Source organism: Dipodomys ordii, unplaced genomic scaffold (genome assembly GCF_000151885.1).
Source record: "Dipodomys ordii isolate 6190 unplaced genomic scaffold, Dord_2.0 Scaffold26, whole genome shotgun sequence".
NCBI classification, from domain to species: Eukaryota; Metazoa; Chordata; class Mammalia; order Rodentia; family Heteromyidae; genus Dipodomys; species Dipodomys ordii.
The window spans coordinates 2,629,350-2,647,142 of NW_012267242.1; the positions used below are offsets into that span (position 1 = coordinate 2,629,350).

The 17,793-nt window shown below is 37.9% G+C and overlaps 1 protein-coding gene across 5 annotated transcripts in view; it reads left to right on the forward strand.

The window, feature by feature from the left end:
* Positions 1–17,793, forward strand: part of Rps6kc1 (ribosomal protein S6 kinase, 52kDa, polypeptide 1) — a 152,540-nt gene that overhangs the window by 70,356 nt on the left and 64,391 nt on the right. For all 5 annotated transcript variants that reach the window (XM_013015331.1, XM_013015332.1, XM_013015333.1 and 2 more), the window contains one exon: positions 10,999–11,114. In XM_013015331.1, the coding sequence (XP_012870785.1) occupies positions 10,999–11,114 (116 nt within the window). The remainder of the gene's footprint in view (positions 1–10,998; positions 11,115–17,793) is intronic.

Genomic DNA, 17,793 nt, shown 5'->3' on the forward strand with positions numbered 1-17,793 from the left:
TCTAATTCTTACTGTTTCTAATAATGTGAGTATGGAAACAAACAGAAAATATTGTTTCCTGTGAGTTGTTCTTTTTGCTTGTCCTGGGACTTGAACTTTGGGCCTGGACACTGTCCCTGAGGTTCTTATTGCTCAAGGCAAGCACTCTACCATTTGAGCCACAGTGCCACTTCTGGCTTTTTTGAGTAGTTTACTGGAGATAGTCTCATGGAGTTTCCTACCCAGAATGGCTTCTAACCAAGATCCTTAGATCTCAGCCTCCTGAGTTGCTGGGATTACAGGCATGAGCCACCGGGCGCGCGCGTGCAGGGCTTCCCTAAGAGTTCCTTATTACCGATTACCTAAGCTTTTTGTACTATAACTAATCACCACAGATTTTTTTTTTTCTTTTGGTTGGTCATGGGGTTTGAACTCTGGGTTTGGGCGCTATCCCTGAGTTCTTCAGCTCAAGGCTAGCACTCTACCGCTTTGAGCCACAGCACCACTTCTGGTTTTCTGGTGGTTAATTGGAGATAAGAGTCTCATGGACTTTCCTGCCCAGGCTGGCTTTGAACTAAGATCCTCAGATCTCAGCCTCCTGAGTAGCTAGGATTATAGGTGTGAGCCACTGGCACCGGGCTCACCACAGATTTTTAAAAATCATTTTATTAGCTTTACATAATTGTACAAAGTGGCTTCAATTCAACATGTTTATGAGTGCAATATATCTTGACCAATTTCACCCCTTCCATTATTGGGATGGATCTTAATCTGACCCATCCCCTCAAGCTATCTGGTTCCGTTTTTCACGTATGTATATCAACTATTATGACTATTCTCACTAGTGGTATTTATTTTTATTTTTATTTTTTTGGGTCCGGTTGTGGGGCCTGAACTCTGGGCCTGGGCGCTGTCCCTCAGCTCTTCAGCTCAAGGCTAGCGCTCTACCACTTGAGCCACAGCACCACTTCCGGCTTTTTTTCTTTTTGCTTATGTGGTGCTGAGGAATCGAACCCAGGGCCTCATGCATGCAAGGCAAGCACTCTACCACTTAGCCACCTTCCCAGCCTCAGTAGTGGTATTTAAAAAAAATGTTCATTGTTTTTAAGGAGGAGCCCTAGAAAAAATAGTAGAGAGTTGTACTTTTTCTTTAATCCTACATTTTGGCTGTAGACTCAGAGAACTTTAGAGCTCAGTACCCTGGACCATCAGAAATGTCTATCTGGAATGATTATTGGTGCACAATATTATATAATAATAGTATATCAGTGTGGTGGTGATTTCTCATGTAGTCTAAACTCAAGTAGAATAAATTGAATTTGAAGACCTGTATGTTAGGGATATCGCTTCTGTCTATACATGTGTTTGGACGTTAGCCTTCTGTTGGTTCTAGTAATCTTAGCATATTGATGTAAAATGTATTTCTTATGGGTTACAATTGAAGAAAGAAAGTCTAGATGCATAGTTTACTGACATATGCTTCTTGAATTGTTGGCTATTTTGGTGTCAACATTTATGTTGAGTATTTCATGTTTTAACGACAAAAATGTTTACTGGAAATTATAGCTTGGAAAAAGAGAAGCACTTTCCTGTTTCAGCAGAAAGCTAGGTAAAGCATTGATGTGTGGGGGTAAAGTAGCTGTGGAGTTTTATATTCATATTGTATGAACAGTAAACAGAGCATCTAAAATAACCACTTGCACATTGCAACAAACACATCATCATTTGCTTAAAAAAGAGTTATAATTACAGTTGACGAAGCATGGACACCATAAAAAATGCATTAGTTTGGCTTGACACATTAATTACCTGTTTTTGCAGATGTTTTTATGTATTGTTGTGTGAACAGTTTACAAAATAATTACAGGAAAGTCATATGGAAAATAAACTAAGTGGGTGTTTTCTCATCTAAATATTTTCATTCATGTGAATCTGTGTGAGGCACAGCTGCTGTGTGGCACAGGCGGAGGGAAAGATGAGGATCTCCGAAGGTTTTTATTAGACCATCTCTGGCATCACTAGCAGCACATTTTTATATCTTTAGCAGCAGTTTAAAAACATTAAATTGAGAGGGCTGATTTGGATCAGAAAAAATGTTAAGTATCTATGAGTAAAGTAAACCTGAAACACACACACACACACACACACTACACACACACACACACACACATACACACACAAACACACACACACACACACACACACACACACACACTACCCTAAATGGAAAACTACTGTTATTTTAGTACTCACACATTATTAGCCACTTTGAGAAAAACTTGTTTTGTACTTAAGTTGCACAATAGTAATACATAACCCATAGCTTGGTATATTTTTATAATTAAAGCTTGTCATGTATAAATTGCCCAGGATCGAGTTTCTCTGTTCTTTCTTAGGAAGTATTGAAATGTAAACCTGCTTTTTCTCAGCAGCTTACAGTGTTGCCACTAGTGGTCTCAAATGTGAGCATCACTGTGTAGATGCTCACATATACTATACTGCCAAACAGTATAGTATAAAGACATTTTCTAGACTTCATCCTAGTTACTTAGGATATGTAGGCTGTTTTTCTCTTGATTCCTTTATAATACCTTTTTTCAAAATGTTATTTCGAGGTGGAGATTCTCTTTTTAGTCCAATTGTGTTATGTCTGCACTGTTCCTTTAGTTCCTTTAGTGTACATTCCAGCTGCATACGTATTGAAGACAGTGATTATGCAGATATTCCCTGATGTACATTTTATGTTAGTGAAAAGACACTAAGTTATACAAGGGGGTAATTAAGATATTTCTAGGTATAAAAGCATAATAGATGCCCCACCCTCTTTGCCTTGGTTTCATTTTCCAGGGTTGCAGTTACATATGGTCAGCCCTGGTCTGAAAATATTCAATTGAAAATTTGAGGAATTACCAATTCATAAGGTTTAAATTGCATAGTGTTTTGGGTAACATGATGAAAGCTGGTGCCATTCTGCTCTATCTTGCGCTATCCCTCCTAGGACACAATCATCCTTTAATTTAGCTTGTCCATGTTGGAACCTACATGACAGTCACTTAGTGGCTGTCGTGCCTATTGGATTGACTGTCATGATATTTGTATATAGGATTTGGTATTCTCTGAGGTTTGGGCATCCACTGTTGGAGCCTAGTCCCTGCAGATGGGTGTGGAGAAGGAATTACTCTGTTGTTAATTAGACCTTGTAGTAGTGGTAGAGAGCAATTCACTTATCCCTTCATTTAACTAAATTCCTCCCTTCAACTAAATTCTATTGCATGGTCTTCTACATGTAATGCTTTATGAGAACATGGAGACAACAGTGTGTCTGGAATATAGTACGTGACCATTAGGCATCTCTCCTTAATAGAGAAGGCAATGCAAGACTAAATGGTGTGGAGAACTTTCCTTTATGTGCCCGTCTTGGGCATTATCCCTGAGCTGCTTTTGCTTTTATGGCTACTTGAGCCATAGCTCCATTTCCATCTCTCTCTCTCTCTCTCTCCTCTCTCCTCTCTCCTCTCCCACGATTCTTAGATCTCATCTGCCTGAATAGCTAGGATTATAGGACTGAGCCACTGGTGCCCATCTGGTATATTGAACTTTTTTTTTTTAAACTCTGATGGTTTAATAAACAAAAGTTAATTACTGGGAAGGAATTGCTATTTTCCTGTAATTGGCTTCAAATATAATATTGTAGGAGTATTTAATAATCCACTGGTTGAACCATTTCAATGTGGAGATAAACCTTTTCATGTTAAAGCTGGCTGAAGGAAGATGATCTTAGTGTACATGTACACTGTGCCAATTCATTTTTAATGCAAGAGATGAATTTTAAAAAGCCTATGAAATTTCTAGGATGTGAATGATAAATCACTCCTATATCGTGTAAACAAGAAAGCAGTTATTGGCCTGTGATTATTTCATGGATTTGCCACTTCTCTAAAGATGTCACTCATAGCTGTGAGAGAATGAGCAAAACCCTGTTAGGGTTTGGGGAACTTTCCATATTTTCTAGTAAGACAGGTAAAACTTTCTCTAGAGTATCATTTCTGAATTTTCATTTATATATTTTTAGTCCTTTTTACAAAGTAACATTTTTGCCCTGTAATTTCAGTTATTCTCTTTTTCCTTAGCATTTCCCATTTGCTTTAAAAGATTTGCTTTTCTCATCTTTTAAAAGTCATTTGACTTTGGAACATCAGGGAAACTTAGAACACCATTGCTATTAGTGTTTGGACAAGAGGTTATTATCAAGGGCCAGAGATTCAGCTTTCTTGGCATGTGCACAGCCCTGGGTTCAATCCCTAATACTACAAAAACAAGCACAGAACAAACAAAACAGAACCAAACAAAAACCTCCCAGCTTTTAGCCAGGTGGATGGCAACTTGAAGGCTAGCTCTGCTATATAGGGAGATTGAGTTTTTAAAACTCACAAACAAATATTCTAAGAGTGGCTTGGCAATGTTGTTTCAAAAGAAGTAGTTGATAATCTTTTGCATGATTTCTTTTAAAATTGCAAAACAAGGAAAAAGTAAGTTACTGAGCAGATAGTGTTGCATCTCTAGGCATTTAACACTATGATCTAGTGGTACTAGTTTTCATTCATTATTACTGACAGTAGAAAAACTGTTAAGTACTATTGAAAACATTGAATTGAGGCAATACCTGAGCATGAATATTATTACAGCATTTGCTCTTACTTTCCTTTGATGACTTTTTGAACTTCTAGCAGTCACATACGATTGGGTTTAAAAACCATTAATAGGGGGCTTAACTAAATGCAAATATAAGGAGATTCCCTAACTGACCGGTTCATGTTCTACACAGAAAGCTGATGGCTTTGGTATTGTGGTAGATATGTAGAACCATAAATTATTGTTTATCTCAAGGTTGCCTTTTGTTGTCAGAACACTTAGCATAAGACATAAATTGCAGGCTATACCTGAAAAGAACAAAACACATTAAATATAATAAATCAGCACTTAAAAAAATCTATGGCTACCAAGGCCATTTCAAACAGAAGTATTCTTTTATGTGACTGAAGTTGTTTTTTGTAAAAGCAAAGAAAAAGAAAAAAACCAACAAGAAATAAATCTCATCCCAGCCTCTCCAGATTGATTGGGATGTTCTAGTGTGGTAAGAAAAAACATGCTTGAACTAAGCCCAGACTGGAAAGTCTTTGAGGAGCAGAGAAATAGAGATGAGAGTATACGATGTTACTGGTAGAATCTTTTTTTTTTCTGACAAATGATTTATTAATGAAAACATCAATTAGATAACTTCTGAATAGCACAGAAACTTTAATATGTACAAATTAGTATGAAGTTTCCAGTTGCCAAACTTTGAAGTGACTGGTAGAATCTTATGTGGAGATTAAGTTCCTAAAGTATCCTGAAAATTTCCTCTGAAATACAGATTAGGTATTATGTCTTTCAAGAAATCTAAATTGGCCAGTTTTTATCCAGCATTATTTTCCTTTTGCTGAACAAATAATGTTCACAGTATTCTTTTTAGTGAATAAGGAAGAAGAGCAGAATGGAAGAAGTGCTTTTTATTCTAGGTTCTGAAACATTTTTATTCCCTGAGTAAAAAATGGATTTTTGGTCTTTTATGGGTAAATGAGAAAAAAAGCCGTGTTTTCCACATCAATTCCTGGGTAACAAAGTTATGTGAGGATCACTTTTCTCTTGCCTCTTCCTATCTTTCCCTCATTGATGCTATTAGGGCAGATATTCTACCAAATGACATGAAAATGATGAGTCTCTTTTAGTCCAGCCATGTCACTTTTGAGCTATAGTGAGATGTACACTTTTTTGAAGCTCTAATTTTTCTTCATGATTTTCTGTCATCTAGGCTCTCTTGCCCCCTTTGATTCTATTCAGGAATTTTATCTAATAGGCACAGATATTTTATTTTATTCTATTTTTTTTGTCAGTTGTAGAGCTTGAACTTAGGGCCTGGGCACTGCCCCTGAGCTCTTCAACTAATGGCAGGTGCTCTACCACTCGAACTACAGCACCACTTCCTGTTTTTTGGCGGTTAATTGGAGATAAGAGTCTCACAGACTTTCCTGCCTGGGCTGGCTTTGAACTGTGATTCTCAGATCTCAGCTTTCTAAGTAGCTAGGATTACAGGTATGAGCCACTGGTGCCCTGCTTAGGCACAGATTTTTGTTTCTATTTTTTCCCCATCTTTTGTTTTGCCTAACTCATCTGTACTTGTTCCAGCTCTATATTTTTCCTGTACTAGCAGTAGAATAATGAAATTCCAATTCAGTTTTTTTTTAGGGGGGGGTAGGAGGACAGGGACAGGGATTACATAGAGAAACCCTGTCTCAGCATCTCCAATGCTTAGACTCTAGGGGTGTGCTGCCACACAAGGCTAAAATCAGTTTTTCTTATTTATACTTAAAGTTGGCTCAGAGTCAGCACTGATGGTTTATGTCTATAATCCTAGTGATTCAGGAGGCTGAGAAATGAGTATCACAGTTTCAAGCCAGCTGGGGCAGGAAAGTTCTTGAGACTCTTATTTCCAGTTAAGCTATGGCCTTGAATGTAAAGTTAAGGGAAGCATCCTGAGTTCAAACCCCCAGTACCACACACACACACACACACACACACACACACACACAGCACACACACAGCACACACACAGCACACACACACACATACACAGGCTTAGTATGATGGCAGCTTCTCTGAAGTGTGGTGAAAGACTTTGTTTTAGCTTTTTGCCAGAGAAATGATTTAAAAGGAAGAAAAATTCATTTCATTCATGGCTTCAGAGTTATCAGTCTAAGGTTGACTAGATCTATTGCTTTGTGACAGGAGGCAAGAAAGAATATTCTGGTCATTGGAGAATAAATTTCATAGGCTGTTTACCTCATGGTGGCCAAAGAGCAGAAAGCAAGACAGGGAGGGGCCCTAGACAAGACATAGCTTCCAGGGATACACCTGGCAGCCTACCCAGGCAGGCCTAAAATCAGGCCACCTTCTGAAAATTTCTCTTATCTCCTAATAATGCCATTTAATTATGAACTTTGTAGTGGATTAATCCATTGATTAAGTTAGAGCCCTGTTGATCTAATCTTCTGTCAATGATTGGATCTTAGCTTGGGACCAAGCCTAACACACAAGAGCCTTGTGGAGGAATACTTCACATCCAAACCATAATAGATTTGTCTTAGGTTCAGGCTCATGTATTAGCTATTTCGTAAGAAAGATATTTTACATCTCTGAGGTTTTATTAATTATAAAAGTGGAAACATCTTTGTTGCCATATTTCTTTGTTGAGTTTTGATAGGAGGTGGTGGCAAATGGGGATGACTTCAATAAGTTAGAATCTCTGTATCCCATTGTAAAAGAGTCATTTTAGGGGCTGGGAAGGTGGCTCAGTGGTAGAGTGCTTGCCTTGCCTACATGAGGCCCTGGGTTCGATTCCTCAGCACCACATAAGCAAAAAGAAAAAAGCTGGAAGTGGCACTGTGGCTCAAGTGGTAGAGCATTAGCCTTGAGCTGAAATGACAGCGCCCAAGCCCAGAGTTCAGGCCCCATGACCAGACCCCCCTCATCCTCCCCCAAAAAAGAGTCATTTTACCTAGTGACTTGAAGTCAGAACTGGTGTCCAGATAACTACCAAATAGTCCAATGTTTCCAGAAAGATTAGAGACAACTTTGGAATTTTTTCTCATATATTACTTTAGTATCCTATTGCTTCATAAACTATACACTTCCCATATTATATCCATACTTGTTCCTGAGCAGAAATTGAGACGATGAGATAAGGTCATCACAGTCTGCATAAGATATGTCTCATAATGTACCATAACTTTTGATAGTTCTCAGAGTCCTTAAGAACCCCTCTAGAACCAATAATATATATGTATATATAATTGTAAAAGGTTACTTATTAAATTGCTTACTTCATTGGAGGCTGATTAAACTCACAATGGTCATTGGTAGGCTTGCTCAGTCCAAGAAATCAGGAACCTCAGAACAATAGAGACTAATGATATAGCCTTAGTCCCAGGCTGAAAGTATGGAAGCTCCCAGAAGAGTCAGTCACTGGTGTGAGACTGGTGGTTTTCACATCTGAAAGTGGAGAATCTAGCATCTGATAACTTTGGGACAGGAAAGCAGAACCAATAAACAAAATTAACAACAAATACCTACTCAAGAATAATTGAATTGTGCAACAAAAAAGTACACCTTGTCTACTTTTTGTTTACCAGTAAGCTGAAAGCTTATTGGTGCTGTCCACATTCAGGGTGGGTCTTCTCAGCTCACTTTCCCATATTCTGGAAATCATCTCTGGAAACATCTCACTGACACACCCAAAAGTACCCTTTACTAATTTTTTAGGTATGTCTAGTCAGTTTGATGACCAGAATTAACCATCATGGTTATTAAGTAATGGTAGTGGTTTTTCTCTTTTGAGTGCCAATATCCAATGGAAATTATTGCTCTATCTGAATAATTAACAGAAATGTGGAGAGACTCTTTGAAGATATTGATTTTAACTTTAGTAGAATGTAAATTGTTTACCCACTTTGCAGAACATTTAAGTGGCTGGCTATGCTATTTAGATATGACAGCTATATGACCTAGCTACCTAGATACTTAGTTTCCTTGATTAAGAGTCATTGTGGACTCCATGTGTGCATATGTATGAACTCAAGTACATGTATGTTACAATAAAGATCAACTATAAGAATCCAGGGACATGAGAGTGAATTAAACTTTCTTATTTATACTTTTGTGGTTTTTGAGACAGGGTTTCACTGTGTAGCCCAAGCTGTCTCTGAGCTTTTGCTCTAAGGCTAGTACTCTACCAGTTGTTGCCACAGCTCCATTTCTGGCTTTTTGGTAGTTAGTTGGAAATAAAAGTCTCCCAGGCTTTCATTCCTGGGCTGGCTTTCAACCATAAATCCTCAGATCTCTGTTGCATGAATAGCTAAGATTACAGGCATGAGCCACTGGTGCCTGGCCCAGCTTAAACATTTTAAATTAACTAAAACCTGTAAAGCTACACTTATCAGTGATTTGATCAGTTAGAATTATCCTGGAAATTTGTAGGTTCACCTTTTCTTCCTGGTACTCATGGACCTCAGTAGATGTGCAATAGCAGGTATTTGTGAGGGACAGTTTTCATCTTTGGTTGTTGCTGTTAGGCAGCACTGGCTGTGCACTCCTTTTGAGGGATTATAAGGGAAAACTCATGGTATCTGTCAGTCTACCTATCCATCTATGAATGACTGACTTTAAAAAGTTGCCTAGTATTTGCATTACTTGTTTGTAGTTTTGGTGGAAGTGGATCCACCATGATTAGCAGTTACTTTTTTCCTGTTCTTTGTTTCTCTGTTACTATGGAGACTGCCTACAGAGTGGCAGAAAAGTCAAAAGTTTAAAATGCAGTGATTTGGTTACAAAGTATGGTTAAAACCATTTAAACTCATAACTAAGTGTTCTGTAAATGGGCAGTTTGAGTTGACATTTGCCTCATAATTTATAAGGTGAATTTATTTATTTTTGAACAGAGCAAATTTGAAGCTTTACCATATTGAATTAGAAAGCAAAAGTGCCAAAGTTTCTATTGCAGGTTGAGTGTAAGGTAAACTCAAAATTTTAAATGGGGGTTTAGATTAGGGCATGAAAAGTACAACCTGAAATGTGAAGAGCTATCAGTAATAGGAATAACTGTCCAAGATGTAAGCCATAATGCATAGGCCTGGGAGTGTGTAGACATGGTGAATAGTGATTATCTCTGTTACAGATTTTTATAATTTATTTTCATTTTTAAGTAAGAAGACAAAACCCTTAAAACTTTAGGTTCAGAAAAATAGTGAAATTTTAGAGCAGAGGTAGAGCATACTGTTATAATGTATATTGTAATTACTGTAATGAGAAGCTGAAGTCACTTAATATGGCTTACTCCTCAATAAAAAAGCAATAGACGCCAGGCTCTATAATCCTAGTTACTCAGGAGGCTATGATCTGGGGATCATGGTTTGAAGCTAGGCTGGGCAGATATGTCTATGAGATTCTTATCTCCAGTTAATTAGCAAAAAAGCAAGAAGTGAAGCTGTGGCTTAACTGGAAGAGCACTAGCCTTGAGCAAAAGAACTCCAGGGACAGTGCCCAGGTCCTGAGTTAAAACACCAGGACAGCTGGGTGCCTGTGGCTCACGCCTGTAATCCTAGCTACTCTGGAGGCTGAGATCTGAGGATTGCAATTCAAAACCAGCTTAGGCAGCAAAGTCCGTGAAACTCTTATCTCCAATAAACTACCAGAAAACTGGAAGTGGTGCTGTAGCTCAAGTGGTAGAGTGCTAGGCTTGAGCTGGAGAGCTGAGGGACAGCGTTCAGGCCCAGAGTTCAAGCCCCATGACCGACAAAAACAAAACAAAACAAAAAACACTAGGACACACACACACACAAGTCCTCTAGGAAGTATATTATTCATAAATAATATTTATGTATTACTTGTGAATGAGAGAAGAAATGTAACAGTAATGTAAAAGTTATGTACAATTTTGCTTATTTAGCAAAATTGCAATCTTAACTTCATTGCAATTTTTCCTCTGAGTTCTGTATTTGTCAGGAATCTTTGATTTGCATGTACCAAAATCCTCATTTGAACCTCTTCAGACAAAGCAGGCTAGGAATATAGATTGACTTTGAATCAAGCTGGGTTTCTTTTTGTTTTTGGTTTGGTATTCCTATTGAACATCTATTACATTTGGTCCTGGTTTTGATTTGGGCAGCCGAATACTGTCTGGACTAAGGTCACTCTTTGATTCTCGGAGCTTCCTGTACTACATTTCATGTATATTTGACTCCTCCCCAAATCAAGTTCTCAATATATACGTAAATAGATCTATCAGCATTTAGTTCAGTATCTTCTCTTTAGTTATTTCTAATGGAAAAGGTAATGAATTTGACAAAATGAAGTTAATTTTCACATTAAACTTAAAAACATGTCTACTTTTTACAAGACCATACTTTGTTTTTTTTTTCCACTTAGGAGAGTCAAGCCCTAGGCGACGAGAGGCTGTGAAGAGGAGAACTGCAGAGTACCTCATGCGGGCAGAGAGTATCTCTAGCCTCTATAGACAACCTCAGCCTGATGATGGATCTCAGGTAGGTCTGATGTTTTGCTTTTTGTTTTCTTTAGCCACCCCCGCCCCCACCCCTACCTCGTGTGCACATGCACACTCTCTGATTTGCTGCTAGTTAGAATATTTGAAAATTTTATTCTCTGGAAATTTTCTGTTATTGGTAGAAAGAAAAAAAACATTATAGCAAACTAACAAATTAGAATAAAACGAGACCTTCTTTCTCTTCTAATCCTTCATTAGTCCCTGACTGTACTCTTAGTTTCTCCATCAGTAAGATGATGGTAATTACTACTAGAACTGTCGGTATTTGAACTAGTGATTCTTGTGTAGTACCTGTATAGTTTTATTGATTCATGCTTAAACTTACTACATGTAAGTCTTCCAAGGCCCAAGACTCTGCTGTCTGTCACCAGAAGCTATAAAGGCATAATTCTGGCAGTCCTATTTAATTCTGTGAGTAAGGCAGATAAATGCTTAAAATTTAAAACATTACAGTTTATTATAGTTTATGTCATATCTATCTGAATTCAGCAAATTTCTTGAAGTAACTTTTCTATTATTCTTACTTTATATCAAACTAAGTTAGTTTGTGGAGAAGGGAAAAAAAGTATTTACCTTCTTAATTGATCCATGAAGCATATAGGGTTGCTTATTTCTGACTGTTACATGGAGACAGGGTCTCATTAGATAAGCCAGGCTGGCTTCAAATTCTCAGTCTTTCTCAATTTCCCATGTGCTGAGATAACAGGTGTGCACTACTACATCCAGCAACACCACTTCTTAGTATCAGTTTCTATATCTAAACAATGGGGTAATATTTCTTTTTTGGATAGTTATTAGGATTTTCACCCAAGCCATACATCCATCTCATATTTTTTCATCTAAGCTGGCTTGGGCTGGGATCCTCCTAATTATTCTTCATATAATAGCTGGGATAACAGACACAGCTTGTTTGTGGAAATGGAGTCCCAATAACTGCTTTTGCCTGAGCTGGGCTTGAATCTCCATCTTCATCATCTATACTTCCCAAGTAGCTAGATTACAGATGTGAGCCATTGTGCTTGGTGAAATTTACCTTTTTGAACAATATTTTTAAGCATTATTTTGAATTTACCATTTTCTATGAGTTGGGTATTCTCCTTTTGTCCTTACTTTCACTGACAAAAACATGAAATGACATGAGCCCCGTTAACTGAAATAACACTGTATATAAATATCTCGAGTCTTAGGAATATCCTAACCATTAACTTTGGATGTTCTATTATTGTTTATTCATTTAGTTCCTGACCTATGCAACTCTCTTACAATATCTGGAAGGCCCTCCTTTGGAGTCATAGGTGAAACATATAAAACGTACTATATGGTTTTTGACCTACAAGATAGAATCATGAAATAGGTCAGTGAAAATTCCCTTTTAAAAGTGTAACTTCTACTGAAAATCCCACTAAAGTAATGTAACATAACAAAGCTGCTTCTATTAGGTTATTCATTAAGCTTCTATGAAGACTTTATGTGTAGCATCAAAGCATATGTATTTTGGAGCTGTGTAAAAGATGACAGTCCTTGTTGTTGCAAATTTTATGGTATAATTGAAGATTCAAATATCTCTATAGTTGTTTAACTGAAAATTAGAGAATGGTAAGAGCCAATAGAATAGCATGATTAGAAGAGGTGGAGTATGTTGAATCTGATCTATAGCTTTTTCTTTTCTTTTTCTTTCTCTTTTCTTTTTTTTTTTTTTTTTTGGTGGTGGTCCTGGGGCTTGAACTCAGGGCTTGGGTGCTGTCTCTGAGCTTTTTGCTCAATACTAGAATTCTACCACTTGAGCTACAGCTCCACTTCTGGCTTTGTGGTGGTTAACTAGAGATATGAATCTCATGGACTTTCTTGCCCATGCTGGCTTTGAACTTCTGTTCTCAGATCTCAGCTTCCTGGGTAGCTAGGATTACAGGCATGACATAGCTTTTTCTTCTTTAGTTCTTGGGCAAGGAGTCTAGAAGAGAGAGTAGGCATGATATTTCTCTTTTCTGTTAAGCACTTTGTGTTTTTTATTTTGTGTATTATTCTATTCAGGCTTTCCCTATTAGGACTAACATCCCTCTCCCTCCTTCTTTCCTTTTTCCTTCTTGAGAATGTCCTTTTATTTACTTATTTTTTAGATTTTTGTTCAGGGCCAGCTTCAGACTGTGATCCTCCTAACTATACTTCTCATGTAACTGGTATTACTAGTATGTATAACCATTTCTGGCTTACTTGGTGGTAGTAGCTGTCTCACATTTTACCTGGACTGGCCTGAAAGCATGATCTTCCTAATCTCTGCCTCTTGAGTATCTAGGATTACAAACATGTACCATCAAGTATGGCTCTTTATTTTCTGCTTGATGATTTAAATTACATGCCTTAAGCAGTTCATTGGTGATAAGCTTGGCAAATTCATTATTTTTATTCTTTAGTTATCTTTCTTTCTGGTCAGTCCTGGGCTTAAACTCTGGGCCTGGTTGCTGTCCCTCAGCTCTTCAGCTCAAGGCTAGTGCTCTACCACATTGAGCCGCAGCACTACTTCCAGTTTTCTGGTGGTTAATTAGAGAAAAGAGTCTCATGGACTTTCCTGCCGAGGCTGACCGCAGTCCTCAGATCTCAGCCTCCTGAGTAGCTAGGATTACTGACATAAGTCACCTGAACCCGGCTTCTTTAATTGTCTTTAAGTCTGAATTTCAACCAGGATTGTGAAAGGATTGGTGTAATTGATTTCATGTATTTCTCTCAAATTCTGTACCAAGTAGTGGTTATTTTTATCTCTTGAATCAGTCTGCTGATTAAGAAAATAAGAGACCCCTTTCTGCCTGTTAAAATTTTTTTTCATTGGTATAATCATGACTCTTTCTGAGTTGTTGTTGTTGTTATTGTTTTTTTAAATTTTTTTAAATTAATTTTTTTTTTTGGGTCCGGTTGCAGGGCCTGAACTCTGGGCCTGGGCACTGTCCCTCAGCTCTTCAGCTCAAGGCTAGCACTCTACCACTTGAGCCACAGCGCCACTTCCAGCTTTTTTTTTTTTTTTTTTTCTGTTTATGTGGTGCTGGGAATCGAACCCAGGGCCTCATGCATGCAAGGCAAGCGCTCTAACACTGAGCCACCTTCCCAGCTCCTGTTGTTATTGTTGTTGTTGTTGTTGTGTGTGTGTGTGTGTGTGTGTGTATGTGTGTGATTGTTTAACTTTTGCTTTATTGAATTTTAGACACTCATGACAAATACTGAAGTTCTCAACTTCCCATTCATGTTAATATTCTTTTTAAGAGGGAAGAAAAGAAAAAAAATGCTTTCCTCTGTTCTTTCTTTTTTTTCATTAATGCATTACTAAAGGCTCCAAGAAAATTTGAAGAGCAGATTTCAGATAAAATGGAAATGATCTTTGAGGAAAAGGTGAAATCTTAACTGGAGACGTTTTCTTTTTCTTTTTTTAAATATTGTAGGTGACTTTGAATAATTTAAGAATTAATAATAAAGGGGAATTTCCTTAGGAAAGACTTATACTAGCATATATGCTATTTTAGGTGTAGGAATTTAAAACTCAATGTCAGTAAAATTTAGGAAAAGAAACATTAAATTATCTAAATGAAGGACATAAAGGATTGTAGTTTTTAAACTAACAATACATTATCATGCAGTTACAAGGTGTGAATGAAAATGAATATGTAGAGCATATGTCTTTTCTGAATGTTTTGTAGACTTTGAGTACAACTCCTATAATATAGAGAATGCTTTTCTTTCTTTTTATTTTGTTGGTGTAAGGTATATTGTAAGGTATATTAAATAGCTAGGTTTCATTAGGTAGCAGATGAAGAGAACACCACGCGCTATTCAGGCAGGAGAAGAAGTTTGTTAACTGAACTGCTGCCCGCACCGTGCATGGTGGAGAGGCATGGCTGAAGAGCAAAGGGGAGAACCATCCCTGGGCCAGGTTTTATTTAGGCCAGGGACAGGAAGGGGAAAGGTGTGGCCACACTGGATCTGGATGTGACCTCAGAGTCTGGGACCCTCCTAAGGTTAGATGGGAGGCATGTAACCAGAGGTGGCCCAGGATGTGACCTAGCAGGAGGGGAAGGTGACTGCTTCCAGGTCTGCCTGTTACCTAGGTAACAAATACTGGGCAGAAACTTAGCCAAGAGGGAGGGAGGTGTCCCTGTGCAGATCTTACAGTTGTACCCAGGTTTGATCTCAGGGTCTCATTCTTGCTGGGCAGATGCTCTATTCATGATCCATGCCACCACTGCATATAGTTGAACCTCAATCTGCCTATTTTTGGCTTTCTGACATTGCTAGGATCGTAGGAAACACCACTGCATCTATCTTCCTTCCAACAAGATGGAGTCTCATGGACTTTTCTGTCACACCTTCTGTGTTCTTTAATCCCCCGTAACCGGGAGCAAGACCATGCAACTGAGATTTGGGGTACCCAGGGACCTATAGCTTTCCGCCAAAGTTCTATTAACCAAGGTTTTTATTGGTCTTGTGCAAGGAAGGTACAAACCTTAACATTTTGTATACAAGTGCTAGGTGACCTGGTGACCTTATTCTGTGAAGGAGAGCTAAACAGTAACCAGCCTACAATTTGTACAAACCTAAGTCTACCCTTGGGCTCCCACTTGGCTGGCTTAGGTGGAATCTGAGTTCCTGTTAAACCAGCACTGATAGACCTTTCCAGGAAAACTCTCAGCATTCCAAGAGTATATTGGGAGGAGGCTTTCCAACCCCAATCCTTTTTGGGTCTCAGAGCTTGGATTTTCTGGCTCTCACACTTTTCTGCTGGCCTGGCCTATAACTGAGATCCTCCCAATCTCAGCCTCTCACATAGCTTAGAATGACAGGTATGCACCACTGTGCCCAACTGTGGTTTGAAGAAGGCTCTTTTGCACTTTTCTGCTCAGGCTAGCCTAACTCTATGATCCTTCCAATCTTGACCTCCCAAGTAGTTAAGATTGTAGGCATGAGCCACCAATGCTTGGTTTGAGTGTGCTGTTCTATTGCACATACCACTTGTTATATATACATTCTTCTTTAGAGAATATGTAAAGTCTAGTATTGTTTCAACTTCAGGGAGACATGGGCTAAGGAGAAATGCCAGTGAGGCACTGCAAATAAGTGGTGGGCCTCCACTTAAGTGTTAGGCATGCAAAGTCATCCAGGTGAGTCTAGGGAGATTGGTTATTAGGGTTGTAAATTGCCAAGGACAGTCTTTGTTTTTCCTCTGAGTTTGGGTTATTGATAACATTTTGGTATTGCAACATCTTTCAATGATGTATATATACATTAATGCTTGAGAAATACATAGCCAGCATATAGAGGACTAGAGATAGTGCTCAATGAAAATAGATAAATGATTAAAAACAATGGATAATTTTACAATCTAAAGAGCAACTTAACAGAAGCAAGCAAGCAGTCAACCAATCAACCAGAATCTCCAAATAGGAGCAAAATAAGCTTCACCTTCCCTTTTAGATAGATAGGTTTTTAGTAGTATGCTAAGTCCATTCATAGATAATAACTGTAAGAGCTCTATATGCATCAATTGTAAGGCAATGCAGAATTGATATAGGTGTTGGCTATGCGCTTGAGTGCATGGACTTGCCCCCTGTTGGATCATCATACTTTCTTATGTCATTGTTCTTCTAACCATGTATTTAGTCCTAATGTAGATGAATTCAACCATTCTCTCTTCCCTAGGCTTGGTATAAGTGAAAAACCTTACTTTTTTCATCAAGGAAGTCAGTTATGATCTTAGATTGTTTAACTTTGCTTCTTCTTAGTTTTTTGCATATGTGTGGGAAAAACCCAAGGATGTTGAACTTGATCTCTAAAGTCTCCTGTTTTTAAAATTCTGTGGATTTATGTTTCTTTCTGCCAGCTGAAGAAAGAAATAGATCTCTAGGATTCTGGGAAGTTTAAATACAAGATTTTTTTTATTGATTTCATTTCATGATCTGTCATTGTTCCTTTCTTAGGAGTTTGAAGTAGAGAGGAGTTAATGATCATGTTGCCTTTTTTTTTTTTTTCCTATTACTGTTTCACCATTCCCATCTTTGCAAGACTAACCTCCTTAATCACCATTTTCATTGGGTTATTTTTTACATAAGCCCTTGTTTGAGTCTGAACTTACTGTGTAGACTTTTCTTATTTGCATTAAGGCCTGTGAAAACTGACTGATTTTATTTTTACCTCTTTGTCACTTTGAAAAAGTTTCCCCACTGGGCAGATGCCTTTCCAAGCCTGTGTACAGTACTATCATCTCCCTAATTTTTTTATTTTTTGGTAGCTCGTGGGGCTTGAACCCTGTCATCTACCTAATTTTATTTCCAGGTAGCATTTAAAATCAACCCCTTTCCCTTCTTTCTTTGACCACAGTTTATCATAAACTAACAATTTATGTTTTTAGTCTTGTACTTTGAGGGGAATTTCTTCTATTAAGCTTTTCATGTACTTTGGCTTTTCTTAAAGATATTGTGAACTTCTTGAGGATAGAAACCCTCATGCCTTTTGGTAATTTATATCTGTATTGAGTGAACTTTTCATTGTGTGAGAAAATCACCTTAAAGGAGGAAAGATTTCTTTTTTATTTATTTTATTTTATTTGTGAACATACTGTACAGAGGGGTTACAATTACATGGGCAGGATAATGCGTACATTTCTTACCAAGCATTGCAGC